The sequence below is a fragment of the Bison bison genome, unplaced genomic scaffold (assembly GCF_000754665.1).
Source record: "Bison bison bison isolate TAMUID 2011002044 unplaced genomic scaffold, Bison_UMD1.0 scf7180017864298, whole genome shotgun sequence".
Lineage (NCBI taxonomy): Eukaryota > Metazoa > Chordata > Mammalia > Artiodactyla > Bovidae > Bison > Bison bison.
Window position 1 is genome coordinate 2381636 of NW_011494870.1, and position 17025 is coordinate 2398660.

Sequence of the window (17025 nt, forward strand, 5' to 3'; positions counted from 1 at the left end):
GTGGGAGAGGAAATGAGATGTGGGTGGAGTGGGAGGAGAGGAGCAGATGGGGAAGGAGAAGAGAAGAGGAAGAGAGGGCAGACATAATGGGAGAGCGATCACAGTTGTAAGAAGATGTGAAAACTTGCTGTATCTTCTGAGCCAGAGAGCTTAATATGTTAAAATTTGAAAATGGAAAAACAGTGCCTCTTTGGGTGCACTTGTGAGAGTATTTTGGGTTTTCTTCCTTCAGTGTTCATTCTTTTATGATCATTTGCCCTTCCTGCTGCTTCTTCAGGGTGTGATACAGTGTTAATGTGTGGCTGAGGTGAGCAGTGTCGGAGTGTTTCTGGTGCTTTCAGAACTCACAAGGGAGGGTGCATTCTTTGTCTTAGGGAGCCCCTGTTGAAAAAGTCCTTAAGTGCCATATGATTCACAGTTGTAAGCAGAAATAGGGAAGTAAAATCCTGAACTACAGGTAAAGTTCAGTTGTGGTATTAGCCCATGGCCATTGCCATGATAGAAAAGGAAGGAGCTGAATCATGACTTCCATTGTCATTTTAGCTCTTTAGCAAGAGTTTCTATAAAAGCATCTGATGTCAGTGTTACGGTTCACTGGTGTGTTTCTGGTTTTCTCAGTAAATGTACCTGATTTTAATGCCAAGTCAGAAAGATATCCCCACTGCCTAAGGCATCTCTGCTCATCTTGGCAGTTGGAATCCAGTTTATGAAGCAAGAGTTGAGCAATCTTCATGGTAGAAAGGCCCTAACAAGATGTATTTTCTGCATCTCTCTCTCATGGAACTGTTCTTTGAATACTTAATGTGAAGGAGATGATATTTCAGTATATGGAAGTGTTTAAGTAATGTACAGAAATGGCACAGGGTAAGAGCTTTTAAAAACTTGAGTTTAACGAATGGGTGCATGAATGGAATGAGATATGTGTGTTGGATAAGTGTACATGTATTCCTTTGGCTTTTAGTTTCTTGGAAGTTTTGAGCAGCCATTGTTGAGTGTTGGAAAGTAAAAGGTAGAAAATGCCATAAAAATTTTTGTCCATAAGTTCACTTTGAGTATTAGCTAATTCCCAGGATCTTCTGCAGGGTTTTTGTTTGTTTGGTTTTTCTACTTTCCAAGTGCTGCTAGTTTTCACTATGCTGACAACCAGATTTGTCCTAAATCTAAATATGAGCTCTGTGCTTGGCACATGGAAGCTGTTCAGTAAACATATATGATATGGTCAGGTAGTCTTCAGAGGAGAATGACTATGATTGGCCGTTTTTATCACCTATGCCTCTCTGTTCCCTCTAGTGTTTTCATGAATCTTTAGGATTTTTACTTTCAGAGAAAGAGTAAAGTGAATTATTTCACTTTGGCAAATATTTTAAAGATAGATGGAAATATCTATCAAGATTTGGGGAATTGCTTCTGAAGCTCTTATTTGGAAATAAACTCTTGTAATTAAAAGAATCAAGGTATAATGCACTGATCTATTATTTGACAACTTGCTTTGCTTTATTCATGGGCATAAAATAAAGATTAGGAAATCAAGAGTGAAGACACCACATGTAGATAAACTAAAGCAGTTTCCTTTCGCACGTCACCTCCCCCACTACCACCCTACTCAGCTGGGAGATGGAAATAGTGGTCACCAAGTTTATCCCAGTAACTGTGTGTTTGGGTACTTTGGAATGTAGTATTAGGTAGGTTACATAGAACTGATGGCCTTGCTCTTTCTGTGCATTAAGTAGTATGATAGCTGAGCTTCATATGCACTTCAGATCAGTAGAGAAATTAGTACATTTCTCAACTGGAATCAACCAAAAGAAGACTCTTCCCAGCCACACAGAGGAGTACCTGTTTCATAGCACAGTCTTTGGCTCTTCATTTACTAAACCGAGTTGAAAAATATTCACGAAAGACCTATTTTAGACTGAATTGAGTATGTACTAGAGTGTTCAAGTGTATTTAGTTGGGAATAATATTTACATTTTGGGGTACTTGTGTAAGTACTTGTGTATGTCCAGGTATGAGTGCCTCCAGGCAGAGACTTCTACGCCATTTAACTATTCTTATATTAGAAAAATTACTAAAATCAGATATTGCTTTTTCTCTTTAGAGTTGAATCGTGGTCAGAGGGATTTTCCTATACTCTCCATCCTAAGTTTTCAAAAGAAAAATAACTTTAGGATTTTAGTTTTCCTATTGCATTTAAAAGAAATACCTGAAGTCCTTAAACTTTACTGTTGGCAAGAGTTGTACATTTTTAATATCTTTTAAATATGCAGCCCTTCCTGGCAGAAGTAAAAATACGAGCACTTTTTCACGTTTACAGAAGAAACAAACATTGAAGTCTGTGTGTCCTTCTAGTGTCTTCTCTAGCAAATACCAGGTGGAAACTTAAAAATAAGTGCTTATAGGAAATATTTTCAAAACATATTTTTTGTTGGTGGCAGAGAGTAAGGGGATACAGAGAAAGCAGGTGGGATGGGTTGTTTTGTTTTGTTACTATATCGGAAGATGTTGGGTCACAGTGTACTACTGACTCGAAAGTACAACTTAACTGCTTCTATCAGTTGTAAGCGAGCATCCTTCATGGGGGCGCAGGGATGATCCCTGCGATTGGACGTCCAGTTACTCCTTAGCTTTGTAGAAACAGAGGTACCCTAGACAGTTAGTCTTCCACCACTCGGGGCTTTTATTTGAATATGGAGACCCCCTGAATCCTGTTTTGCATGTAATTAAAGTTAGAGGACATGTTAGGAAAAGCTGTTCTTGACTGACCAGAAAACAAATAATTGTATTCTGTTTCTGATCTTCATTTATAGCACCAGCAACAAGTGGTGCAGGCTGTGGAACGGGCCAAGCAGGTGACCATGGCAGAACTGAACGCCATCATTGGGGTACGTGGCCTTTCCATTTTAGCTCTGATCATCTTAGTGTTTGTCACTGGCTCTCTCTCGCTCTCTCTTTAAATTTTGTTCAATTGAAGAGGCAAAAGGCAGTAGAGGATCACACAGTGAAATGGAGCACTTTGCCTTCAATCTCACAAAGTTTGATGGCTACCTCAGAAACTCTGGACACATTCTCACCAATTCCAATTGACATGTTCCTGAAAATTCTTCCCCTAGGGAGACTGAGTAGTTCTTTTTCATAGTATTTCTTTCCTTCTCAATCAGCCTCTGTCACTAGCCTATTGCCAGTCAAAAGACACAGATTGCCCTAGTGTTAAAATGACCTGATTTCTTTTATCTTTCCTCAAATATAGATTGTCTTAATATCATGTTTAGTGAAATAAAATATACATTTTCACATCTCTCTGCTATTCTTCCTCCCCTTTGATGAGTGGTTCTTAGACTAGTGTCCATTTGTAGTAAAAATGATAGATGACTATATAGCTTTTTGCAAAATCAGCGGCCTGTTTGGAAAATCCCTCATAGTACCAGTAACATTGCTTAGAAATCCTGCTGGAATTCATGGGTTAGAGCAGTTACTCCAATTCCACTTACATTTTTATTCTCCTCAGTTAAGGTAACCAGTAATAAAAAAGGTGCTAAAACTTAGAAAGGCAAGAAATCCTAGCTGAAAAAAGCACAATATTCACATCTCTGTTTATGCAGCTGTTAGAAGTGGTTCTGTAGGTTGTTTTAATGAAGACATGTCAACTGTACTTTCCTCTTTCTGCCCCCTGCCCCCGCCCCAATACTTTCTCGTGTATAGATTATACACAAAAGTCTTTTCTCTTTTTTTGCCCTCAGTGTATCAAACACACTTTGAAATGCTAATTATTCCATTTACTTTCATTAAAATTCAAATTGCTGAGTGAAGATGCGTATAAGGGTCGCCTGATAATCAATCTGAAGTGAAGATATTGCTTCAATTATGCCTCTGTCTTTTAACAAGGAAATCAGAACTCTGGGATGGCTGCCGATGGTGGTGGAACTATAGTCTGATTGCAACTTGTTTTTTAATGGGCTATTTTGAGCTCTATTTTGTGTCCCTCTGACCACAAGAAAATACTGGTAATAGATTAGAAGGCATAGTAAATGGAGAAGAGTAACCTTTATTTCCTTGGAAGTGCCCCTTGGAAAGAAGAGGATGAATCACAACAAGCCATGTAGAGACTCGTTTCTTGTACATTTTCTGTGTCCCGGGGGTAGGGGAGAGATGAGAGATGAATACATTTCACAATTAGTTTTTATTTCCAGAAATTCCAGAGAACGGCAGTGTAATAATTTTCTTTTTAAACACTGAGAGAGCTTGAATTTTCACATTAGCGTATATGTTCATACGAGCTGTGTTTGCTTGAAGCACTTGTTGTGTTCCTGTTGGGATATACTTCGGTTACCAAATCTCTCAAGGTCACTCGGCATAGAACCTACTTTTCCCACCTGCTATCCTGTCTCCTGTTGAAGGAGAGAATGTGTGGGTGAGGACCCATAGGAGAGCCTCCTGGGTCATTTCTGGTGTGGTGTTTATTTTTATATGAACTTCTGAAATACAGGTAGCTGGCCTATCTCATGTCTGGTGGACAGCCTTTTCTGGAATGTTTTTTTGTTTCTTTTTGAGTCTTAGTAGTTACTGTCTGTACAGTGGCGAGATTAATCTAAATCAAAAGTGCATTGTTTTGTGTTGGATGTTGCTTAAAGATATGAGGGAAGATATAAAAGCAGAACAAGTTCCCTTTCTTTTGTCACATCAGATATATTTTTAACACTGTTTTATTATATCTATTTCATTTTTACATACTTTGTATTGAATGGGATGGCAGATTGCCTTTTCTCAGGCAGAAGATGATTTATTAGACTGTAGCTGAGTAACTGACAGACATATTGTGCATATATGGGTTTAATTATTAAAGCTAATTTGGTGACCTAAAAACTTATTTGAAGAACTAATTCAGTAGAGCTGCATGATGTCAAAGCAGTGTGTGCTGTAGTCTGTGGATTTGGTGGCAATTCCAAATTATTTGTATCTGAGCTGAAAATGGAATCAAAATCACGTAATCTGACTATTCTGAAAAACAGATTGCAGAAATAGAAAAACAAAACCAGCAGTTTTGGGAAATCACAAACCAAGTGCAAAGGGAAGATCCCCATCACAACCAGCTCACCTGATGCAGTTCTGTGGCTGCTGTTCTTTTTCTTTGTTTCAGCACTTCTTAATTGCCTTGTGTCCAGTACCTTTCAGAGTTACAACATTGTGTACCTTTAAATGCACCTGCTGTTCTGTGCCCCGTTAGGCATGGCTGTGTTGTGAGGTGGTGATATTTTGACCTGCTGCCAAAAGTGATGAGGGGTCAGTTTTAGATTTTTGTGACTTAATTTTTTAGGTAGTCAACAGTGATTTTCTGCACCAAGGGAAATTTCCCTCCTGAGAGGCAAAGACCCATCTAAGCCCCTGTAGACCTTCATTTATTTGCCACTGCATGCGTATCTGTTTTATATGTAGGCACACCATCCAGACAAGCGCAAATGTTCCCCAATTTAATGAAATCTGATGAAGCACCTTTTTAACTCTGCAATATTATTCTACCTTCGTTGGTAAATGAGCCAAACCAGTGATCCATGCAGTTTAAATGCAAAAAGCTGAAGTGAGCCTGAAACCTGGAGAGGCGGCTTGTTCTCTTGACAATAAGCTAGTTGTGTTTAATGGAATGAAACACAGTTATAATGATTTCTTTCACAGGTCATGTTCAGTTTAAAACTGTTGATAGATTGAAATAAGTTAAATATCATTTGTCTTTTATTTATAAGGAAAAAAACCCAGGGAAAGGCCTGTGTTGCTTTCTATAGTTAATATTTCCTGTTTTGCTTTGAATTGTTCGTTTTTTCACATTTCCTCGAAGCTTTCCCAGAGCTCCTCCAAACGGGCTGTGGGAATGTTCTGTATCAAGTTAAATCATGTCATGTGTCCTGCTAGCCACTGTGTTTTTAAATTAGAATCTCTATAAGATCACATTGTTGGAACAACACACAAACTGTAGTTTTAAATCAGTAATATGATCTAATTAGAAATGATGTTTTCATTTCCTGTATTATTAAATTGAGTCATCTGACTATCTTAAAATATTTTTTAAATCCATTACACTATATAATCAGCACATGCTGTGTGAATAATAAAGGAGGCTAAGTTGGAGCCTCATAAGAATTTCACCAAAGAAACTACCATTAAGAAAAAAAGTTTTGTCAGTATGGACATTGGAAAAGAAAATGTTTGGCCTGTAAAAATAGGAAATGGGGTTCCTCTGGATTCCTTCCTCCACTTTCTTAACCTCTTTGAGGAAAGAAATGATGTAAATATGCATTTTTTTAAAAAAGCACACCCCCTTAAAAAATCCTTAAGAACAGGTATGCCATGGGTGTTGTAGGAAAATGCAGTTTAGCACAAGAAATGCTGAACCTCAATTTTTAGCAGTGACATTTTAATGATAGGAAGTCTGCAAAATTATTTGCCATCAATTGTGAAGGCAATAACAAGCCTTGGTGGTTTTTCACACTCTCTGTGTTAAGTGCTTTCAGAATGACAGCGTAAACTGTGTTAGAGAACTCCAAGGAAGTAAAACTGATTAAAATGTTCATGCTTGAATGGTGCTGATGGAATAGTTCATTTGGACTTTCTCTACCTCCTGCAGCTCAAGCTGAAATATTAAAATTCAGTGGATTTAAATCTCTCTCCTCTCAGCTTAGGAAAAAAACATTACATTTTAATAGGTTTTAAACCCATAATTCATTGGTTTGGAGCAGCACTATTAAATCTATTTAAATATTACTTGTATTACTAAGGAAATGATTTAAATGACTCTGCCTTTACCATTCTATGTATTTGAGTTAGTTAAAAAAAAAATAAAGACAATACCCTTGGGGTTTTTTTCCCCCTTCATCTTAGCATTTTGTTTTATTGTCCTTGTCATATGATTGGCTCTTAAATTACACACACACACCCACCCCTATATGCATTTCAGATTGGCATTATGGCACGACATCTTTCAGTATGACAATTTTAAAATGGTATGTCCTTCTTTTTCCATTATACATTTAAAAACAGCCATTTTAAGTTTCAGAGACATTTAGATCCACCATTATGATAGTTTCCCTTGTTTTTTTTATAAACTAATTAGCCATTAGGCAAAAACCGCCCTGATAGATAGGAATATGTGTATATATTAAAAATGTGTATATGTGTTTTCCCCTCCTTTACATCACAGTCTCCAATAGCACAAAATTTGAGAAGTTTGAAGTATCTGAGAGCTGTACTTTTTCTCTTCTGTGTTTGCTAATAAAGGGCTTTCCAGGGGTATTGTTAAACTTGCAGCGGTTATGCTGTTAACCCTTTGGGCGCAGGTATCTCTGCAATGCGGAAGCGTTGTTATCCTTCCTGGGCCCACCTTACCCTCATACTCTCCTTATCTACCTTTCTCTCGTCATTCCCATTACAGGTTTTTTTCTGTGGCTTGGCAACACCTCTCCTCAGCTGCCTGGGAGGCTCTTGTGTTTCCCGAGTCCTTACTGTGGGGAATCCACTTTTCACTTCTGCCTGTGAGTGTGAAGGAGTTTCTTCCCACTATGGGATCATCCCAGACTCAGTGGAGTGCTTCCCTCCTCTCCATTAGTTGGGTGATTTTGAAGTGCATTTTGCATATATTCCTTCACTGAGGGTTCCAGCTGGATGGAGCTCAGTTGCCTGAAGTAGTGATTGACTACCTTGTTTTAAGGTTCCCTCTTTCCCTGATCACTTTCCCCAGAGCCACTCCTGTTCTGAAATCACTTCTCCAGATGCAGCCATGTCTTTCCTGGGGGATCTGAGAAGCTCAGTATTTGACCTCATAGGTCTCAACCTCTTTAAGGGGGCTTTCTGGTATAGGCAGGCAATTGAACTCAAGTGCCACAGTCGTAGTTTGTTTTCTGATGTGAGTTCTATGCATGAAACTTTTTTTTTAACATCTCAGCTTTTACCTTATTTTTTAAATGACTACTTTTCAGTGAACTGACAATAACTGAAAGCTACTTTTCAACGAGCTTCCCTTTCTTGTTATTCTCCTATCTGGTTACTGTTGGGTATTTTCCAAATGTACATAATATGGAATAAACTTAAAAACAAGCTATAAAATAGATTTGTGTTTTATCAGAGATTGTTATTCTAGCTTTGTCATTACTTGACAGTGTACCTGGAGCTTAAAGTCTTTACAAAAGTGCTGGCCATTGGCTACCTGATGTACACAGATTGATGGGATTAAGGTTGGGGGTAGGGGGTTGGTCTTCTGCAGTTGTAGGGCTTTGCTTACCTGCTTTCACAAAGCATGATAAACATGATTGTATCTGAGTCAAAAAAAGCAGTTTTAACGTTATTCTACACATTTCTCCCTCTTATATTGGTATGTCTGCTTTCACTTTTTTTTTTTAAACTTGTTCATTTATTGTGGATCCAGGGGATTGTGTTACTGAGTGATGTAGCTATAATCTAATCTTTGTGCTATAATTTGATGAGGCTCTAAGAGGCAGTAATTTCCTTTCATAACAAAGACTCTCATATATTTAAGTAATTTTAAAACTCTGTCTCTACTTCAGAACTCTCTAAAAAACCTAGATAAGGAACAAAATTTCTGATTTGTGTTTATGATATGCACTCTGTTGATTTCTGTTACAAAGCTTCTCTGGAAGAAATTTCTAGAAGTTTGTCAGTTTTGTTTTTATTTGTTGCTAACCTGACATGCTACTATTCTGCTCTTGTTGCAAGAGAAGCCCTTCACTCCCTCCTTTCCCCTAATAAATGCATTTCCGTAGCTCCAGGTAGAGTTAGGCAAACAGTGTTAGAGGAGCTGCAGAGTGTGTCTGGGTGGGTACATGTGACTTAGCTTAAAGCACGTGGGCTTTGGCTTCCACTAGAAGAAGGTGGAGTGACCTGTCTGCCTTTCATTTACACCAGTGCACAGCAGGTTGAGCCTGTGTTGGGGTCCAGAGGACTAGGTGGAACTGTTACACAGAAAAGATTTCACTCAAGGCAACTTGCAAGCTTGCACATTGTTATTCCTTTTTGTATTGGTTGAGAAGTGAAAGTGTTAGTTGCTTGGTCATGTCCAGCTCTTTGCTATCCCAGGGACTATGGCCTGGCGGGCTTCTCTGTCCATGGAATTCTCCAGGCAAGAATACTGGAGTGGGTGGCCATTCCCTTCTCCAGGGTATCTTCCCAACCCAGGGATTGAACCAGGGTCTCCTTCACTGCAGAAGAATCTTTACAGTCTGAAACGAGAGTGAAGCCTCTCTCCACCCTGGGTCTCCTCCTCCCCTTACCAAGTTTTGCTTCTGCTTTTCTAGTTCTCTTACTGACTTCTTCCCAGTAATGTTTCTACAAACAGCATCACCAGCTAACTCCCATGTAGCCAGACCTTTTCCCTCATAGACCCAGCCTGCCTTGTGTCTTCAGAGCTGGGAGAGAGAAGACAGGCTCCCCACCAAACAGGCAAATTAGAGGATAGATGCCTTAGACTAAGTTTTAAGGATGGTTGGTGTGTGTCCTCCTCAAAGCTCTCTAGGATATCAATCTACTTAAAAATGCATTTGTGATCTTACTTCTAAGGACTTTTATGAAAAGGTGGAAACCTTTTATAGACTAGTAAGAATAATTTCGGAGAAGGCAATGGCACCCCACTCCAGTACTCTTGCCTGGAAAATCCCATGGATGGAGGAGCCTGGTAGGCTGCAGTCCGTGGGATCGCTAAGAGTCAGACACGACTGAGTGACTTCACTTTCACTTTCCACTTTCATGCATTGGAGAAGGAAATAGCAACCCACTCTAGTGTTCTTGCCTGGAGAATCCCAGGGACAGGGGAGCCTGGTGGACTGCCTTCTCTGGGGTTGCACAGAGTCGGACACGACTGAAGCGACTTAGCAGCAGCAGCAGCAAGAATAATTTAATCATTACATCAAGTTGTTCATTCATTGCAGCCTATCAAAGAGGCACATTTCATTTTTACTTTGAGTATTTTAAATGTTTTATGAAACATGTTCCGAAAAGATCCTCAGATTACATTTAAATCATCTTACTAACATTTTGGTATTTGTAAACTTTTTGGTTTCACATTTTACCACATGTAAATCAATTTTTATTAGCACATTTTAATTTCGATAAAATGTTAATGTCCAAGGACAGCAAAATAGAGAAACAAGTAATAGAAAACATGGTAAAAACTAGGCTGCATTTATTTATAAATTTGTATTTTTTTAAAATATTTGAAATACAGAGCATTACTTACTCATTATTATGTATACTTTAAAATATTTATCAAGGTACAATTTACATAAAGTAGAATTTACCCTTTAAAGGTTATAGTTTTATGCATTTTGACAATCCAGTACAGTCATGTGACGACCACCACTATCAAGATACAGAATATTTCTCTCCTGCCTTGCTCTGCCATCCCAAATCCCCTTGTTTTTTGTGGTCAGTCCTTTCCCCTACCCTACTTCTGGCAACTGCCCATGATGGCCTTTTCCCTCCCAAAATGATCCTTTTTGATACTGTCATATAAATGAAATTATGCACTATGTAGCCTTTTGAGTTTTCATTTTCACTTAGCAAAATACATTGGAGATTTGTCTGTGTGGTTTCCTATATTGGCAGTTAGTTCGTTTGTATAGCTGAATAATATTCCATTGTATGAATATACCACTTTGTTTTAGCCACTCATCCCTTGAAAGGGACAGTTGGCTTATCTCCAGGGTTTGGTGATTGTGGATGGAGTGCTAATAAATTAACATACAGAGTTTTGTAAATTTTGTTGTTTTCCCCAGAAGTTGTCGTGGTTAATATATGTTTAAAGTAACTGACATGGTCTTGTTCTTGTAACTTGACACAGTTTCCCCAAATGACCATTCTGTTTTTCTCTCACTAATATGTACGAAAGAACCTTTGCTCCACATTCTTTAGCACTTGGTATAGCTTTGGGGCATTTTTAGACATTTCCGATAGGTATATAGTAGTACTTGTGTTTTTGTGCATTTCCCTAATAGCTAAAGATGTTGAGTGTCTTGTGCTTATTTGCCATCTCTATATCTTCTTTGATAAGTATCTGTTCACATCTTTGTCTGTTTTTCTTCAGTCTGTTTTTTTAATCATTAATGAGATTTTTAAAAATTATTCAACATAAGTACTTTATGTATTTTTCAAACATTTTCTCCCAATCTGTAGTCATCCTTTAATTTTTTTTATGTCTGTGGAAGAGCAGGAGTTTTTAACATTGTCTAATTTACGACTTTTTTTTAATGAGTCTTAACTTTTGATGTTGTTTCTCAGTACCTTTTGCCTCACCCAAGGCCACAAACATTTTTCTCTTATATTTTCTTGTAAAAGTTTTACTTTTAGAACTATGATCCAGTTTTAGTTAAATTTTGTTTATGGTGTAAGATACGGGGATTTGGGTTGAGTTTCTTTTCTTTTTCTTTTCCCTAGATGAATATTTAATTCAATTGTTCCCACACCATTTTTCGAAAATCTATTGACTGTATCGTGTGGGTGCATTTTCTGGACTCTTATTTTGTTCTATTAGACTGGGTGTCTTTTTTGGGGTTTCTTTTGCCAGTCATGACACACTGTCTTGATTTCTGTAGATTTGATGATTGATAATTCCCTAGTCCATTTTGTGTTTTTTTGTGTTCTTTTTTTCTTGATTGCCTTCTTTCCCAGTACCCCTCAGAACTCTAGTCCTTAACTGTCAGTATCCAAGAGACTGGCTGATGGATGAATGCGAAGAATCTAAGCTCAATAGCACAACTTTACCTCATTTTAAAGATGGTGTCTGTTTTGCCTCTAGACTTTTCTCTCTAAGATGCCTGCTTCGGCCATCTCCCCCTGTCCCCAGGGGGAGGACAGGTCTGTGCTGTACTTGCGCTGGTCTCCTACAACTTCCTCTTGATCGGGTTTCTTGTTTGTGCATCTGTCTTTGTCTTCTTCCTCCTGCACACAGCAGCCAGAGTGGTCTTTTTCTAAAATATTAATTGGATCTTATTGCTCCCCTGGTTATAGTTTGTCTCTGATGGCTGTTTGTTTTGGTTAGAGTGAAGTCTGAATTTCTTAGCATGGCCTGCAAGTCTCTGTGTGAGCTGGCTTTTCACCCACCTCTTCTATTTCACATACTCTTCACTCTCTTCATGTGACTTCTTTCAGCCCCTTTGGTCTCTTTCTTCCATCCCTGGCCACCCCAGGCATCTTCCTGACTGAGTGATCGTGCATCAGCTCTTCTACCTTCTAGAAACCCCTTCTTCCATGTCTTGACATGGTCTTCCTCATGCTCCTCTTTAAAATCTCAGCTTAAATGTTACCTCCTGAGAAAGGACTTCCCTAGCTGGCAAACTTTAGTAGCTCTTTCACACCCAATTCATTCTCTGTAAAGTAGCCTGTTTTTATTTTCCTCAAAACTTTTACCATTTATTTGTTCATGTGTATTTGTGAATTTCCCTTCACTGGCAGGTGGGATCTTGTTCCCTTTTATAGTCATGGTGCCTAGAACAATATGGAGCTCATTGTTTTCAATAAATATTTGTATGATACTCATAATTGTTCAGTAAACATGCAATAATTTGTTTATTTAATAACTGTTTAGTAAATATTTGTTAAATAAGCAAATATTCTATTTTGACCTAGCATTTTGGGTTTTTGCCCCATAATATTGAGCCAAGATTGAGAAGAAGGGAGTATGGACTCATTAGAAATACATAATCCTGTGTGTCACTTGTAGGGAATCTTAGGCATTTAAGAGTATTTTCATCCTATAGATGAAAACTATAGAATTCAGGGCTGGAGATAGTAGCCACAAAAGTACTGTCCAGTTTTCTAACATTGTACGGTTTGTAAGCCTGTTGGTTTTGATGACTGTGACATTTTTATTTTAGAACTTGCGGGACTTCTGTGTCAGCTATTTCTCTAGATTTACATGCCTATCCTTATGTTCTTCTTCCTCAAAGGGTAATTACAAATAGGCATTTATGGAGTATTTGCTTTGTGTCAGTACTGTGCTTAGCATTTGCAGACATGATTTTGTTTAAGCTTCATAGCCACTCCAAGTGGAAGGGAGTATTGTTGTCCTAGCTTTACAAATAATGAAACTGAAGCTCTGAAGGGGTAAGTAGTTTTCTGAAGGCCACACAGGGAGGAAGTGGCAGAACTGGGGACCAAACTTAGACTGATTTCAGAACGCACCCATTTAACCATTTTGTTACACTTGTCCCTTATTCGTTCTCTCAACGCTGTTCTTTGACTCTGGGATCAATAGGCTCTTTATCTTGAGATCCAGTATAGTATTGTCCAGTGTTTAGTGTCCAGACCTCAATGAGGAGAGTGAAATCTGGTGTGCCTGATATCCATACTGATTGGTTAGGCTAAGTTGAAGTGTGTGTAGTTCCACATATTGGTTGAATACTCCTGACTCATACTATGTTTCTTCATGTCTGTTGTAACTTCAGTTTCAGTTCAGTCGCTCAGTCGTGTCCCGACTCTTTGCGACCCCATGAACTTCAGCACACCAGGCCTCCCTGTCCATCACCAACTCCTGGAGTTTACACAAACTCATGTCCATTGAGTTGGTGATGCCATCCAACCATCTCATCCTCTGTCATCCCCTTGTCCTCCCGCCCTCAATCTTTCCCAGCATTGGGGTCTTTTCAAATGAGTCAGCTCTTCACATCAGGTGGTCAGCTGATCTACGACATCTACAACATCGGGTGTTGTAACTTAGTGTCATATATAAGAATAAAAGTTTTCATAAACACCACTACCAAGACAAGTATTTTTAACCTGGGTCTTTGCATCTTGGATTTCATGCTTGGCTATCAAGCTTTCCATTAGCTCCCTGAAGCACTGGCAAAATTGTGTGTTGGGGGTTGTGAAAGACGTACATTGTCCAGAGAAGAAATTTTTGTCTTAGGTTCACAAAAAGTCTTTAACGACACAAAAAATGTTTGAGCCTATGCCTTAGCAAAAATCAAAAACTGCACAAGAGCCTGATACAGTACTGTACTTTTTTGGCAAGAGTGTAGACAGAAGGCAGTTGTCTAGAGCATCATAAGGAGACATTGCTGCATAATTGTTCAGAAACTTGTAAATCAGAAGTTACACTGAATTTGTTTCTAAATAGTGCCCAGGGGATGAGTGAGTTTCTTAAACTATTGGTGGGTAAAAAAAAAACAAAAACCCTGCATTGTGTTGATATTGTCATAGGTATTGTGGAAAATAAGTTAACCACATTAAACACTTAATCTTGAATAACTAATGATAATGACTGCTTGGGATTTTTTTTTTTTTTTATTAGGAGGGATTATCTGGAGCCAGCAGCTACCTTCACATAACTATATCAAAAGAAAATGCAGGCATGTAAATCTTTGAGACTACTTTATTAGTCTCCTGTTCATACAGGCATCTTTTAAAGTTCTGAGGCTCAATGATGACTAAGAACTGGTCCCTGCCTCTTGATCCCTGTGCTTGTGATTTCATGGGATGGCTAGATCCATAGATTGGTAAATCATGTTTATGCAAAGTTATAAATCAAGCACATGGGGATACCAATTAGGATAGCAGTTAACCAGTGAAAGCAAAAGCCTTACAAGTAAGCTCATTAGAGGAAGTAGTGGGTGAGGGAGGGGGATAACTTCTGGAGGACCGTAGCAGAGGGCTGGGCCAGTAGTGTGTGTGTGTTGGTCCCTTAGTCTGACTCTTTGTGACCCCATGGACTGTAGCCCACCAGACTCCTCTGTCTATGGATTCTCCATGCAGGAATACCAGAGTGGGTTTCCATGCCCTTCTCCAGTGGATCTTCCTGGCCCAGGTATTGAACCCAGGTCTCCCACTTTGCAGGCAGATTTCTTTACCATTTGAGATACCTGGGAAGCCAGTAAGGGGGATATAAGTAACTTAGAATGTGTAGAGTTTGCCGGGAGAGTTGGGGAACTCCTATTTTTGAAATTATCTCATTCCTTTATGAGAAACTGTGTACTTTTTCTCTCATTTCTCCATCTTGAGAAAAATTTTATCCATCCTACTTGGGAAAAACTGCTTCACTAGATCTAGTAATATTGCAAACTTAAATGATGATGTTGATCTAATAAGCAAGGCCTAGAGCTAACCCTATCCCCTAAAGCTTTTAAGTAAAACTTAATGGCACTTTTTTTCATCCTTTTTAAGGCAGCTCCGTGGCTATTCTGTTTTGTGAGTCTCCTGGATTTTTTTCCCTTGACAGATTCAAGTAAAGGGGGGAGAGTTTATCTCAGTGCCCAGGTTGTCTTCTGTGACTGACAGGGCCAGGGCCATTGTGATCCCATAGCAAAGTGGCAGTCATGTGTATATATTTTTTTTATTTCCCCAGATGTTGCTCTAGGTTGACCCAAAGCAATTTATGGACACAGTTAATACCTGAGAAAAGAAACTATTGAGGGCAGGAGTACAATTCAGGCTGCTGTCTACCTGGATTGAAAACTCAAACGTTGTTTTGAGGTTTCTTTCAAGCTTGTATCCTCAAATGGTCTACAAGCAAAGATAATGTCAAGGCAACTTTTTTGGTTGTTTCTTCAGGCTGAACCTGCCTCCTGCTCTTGGAAGCTAAAACATCCAGGTGCTCCATCCAGCCTTCCTCACAGATGAGCTGTGGGGCATTAACCCTGTCCAAGGCAATGAGATGTAAAGAGATGCCTTTTTTTTTCCCCCCTCGTCAACAGAAAGACCCATAAAGAGAAAATTGCCCTTTTTCTCTGCTTTACCTTGGTTGTGAAAGGGCCAGTTAATGTTCAGTGCTGCAGCAGCCATTTTGGGGGAAATGGCATGTGAGAGGGATCAGGAAAACCAGAGATGTTGACCCAGAGCCTTGATATTGCTATCATTCAGCCAACCCTAAACTTGTTATGTGAGAAATAAAAACCCCTATTATTAGGTCACTTTTACCTGGGTGGTCTATAATTTGCAGAGGAACTATCTTAACTGATATACTGTTGAACCATGGTGACTGTCCATACATATCAGACAGAATTGGCAGCCTAACCTTTAACCAGTTGGGGGACCACTTAAATGAACTCTAATACCTATACAATGGCATGTACTATACAGCCATTACAAGTGATGTAGTCAAAGCATTATTTAGAGGCTTGGGAAAATGTTCTCTGATACACTGAGTAGGAAAATAATCATTTTAAACTATAGGTAGCATGATATTTTTGTTTAAAATGCTTATATATGCATTGAAAAAATGCTAGATGGATTCGTTAACATTATAGTTTCCTTTGGGTGGTATGATTATATGCTACTTTAAGTTTCTTTCCATTCTGCTTTTTCACATTATACATAAAACTTTTCTAATCTTAAAAAAGCTATAACTGTGAACCTAAAACTACTCTATAAAGATATTAATTAAAAATTACAAAGATTGTACTTACAGGTTCATTTCTCCTCTCTTCTGACCCATGTGAATAAATAGTACAACCATCTACCCAGTTGCTTGGGGCCTGTCTTTGCTTTGGAAGCCCAGGTGGCACAGTGGTAAAGAATCTGCCTGCCAGTGCAGGAGACAACAAAAGACGCTGGTTTGATACCTGGGTCAGGAAGATTCCCTGGAGTAGGAAATGGCAGCCCACTCTAATATTTTTGCCTGAAAAATTCCTGGAGAGCGGAGCCTGGTGGGTCCATGGGGTTGCAAAGAGCCGTACACAACTGAGCATTCTCTGCATATCTTTGCAAAGTATCTTGAATTTCTCTTCCCCTTCTCTTTCCGTGTGTTTGTGCATGCTTGATCAGTCATGTCTGACTCTTTGCAACCCCATGGACTGTTGTCTGCCAGGCTACTCTGTCCAAGGAATTTTCTAGGCAAAAATAACTGGAGTGGGTTGCCTGACCCAGGGATCGAACCTGCGTCTCTTGGCATGTCCTGCATGGCCAGGTCGGTTCTTTACCAGTTGAGCCACCAGGGAGGCCTTCTCCTTCCATAACCGTGTCTTTTAGTGCCATCTTCAGAATAGATCTTAAGTCCTTCTTCTCTTTGCCACTTGTACTGCTACAACCCTAATCCAAATC

General features: G+C 39.0%; 1 protein-coding gene across 6 annotated transcripts in view; it reads left to right on the forward strand.

Moving 5' to 3' along the window:
• Positions 1-17025, forward strand: part of TLE4 (transducin-like enhancer of split 4) — a 154100-nt gene that overhangs the window by 50030 nt on the left and 87045 nt on the right. For 4 of the 6 annotated variants that reach the window (XM_010851142.1, XM_010851143.1, XM_010851146.1 and 1 more), the window contains one exon: positions 2808-2882. The exons of the other annotated variants lie outside the window; for them this stretch is intronic. In XM_010851142.1, the coding sequence (XP_010849444.1) occupies positions 2808-2882 (75 nt within the window). The remainder of the gene's footprint in view (positions 1-2807; positions 2883-17025) is intronic. 6 annotated transcript variants of the gene reach the window in all.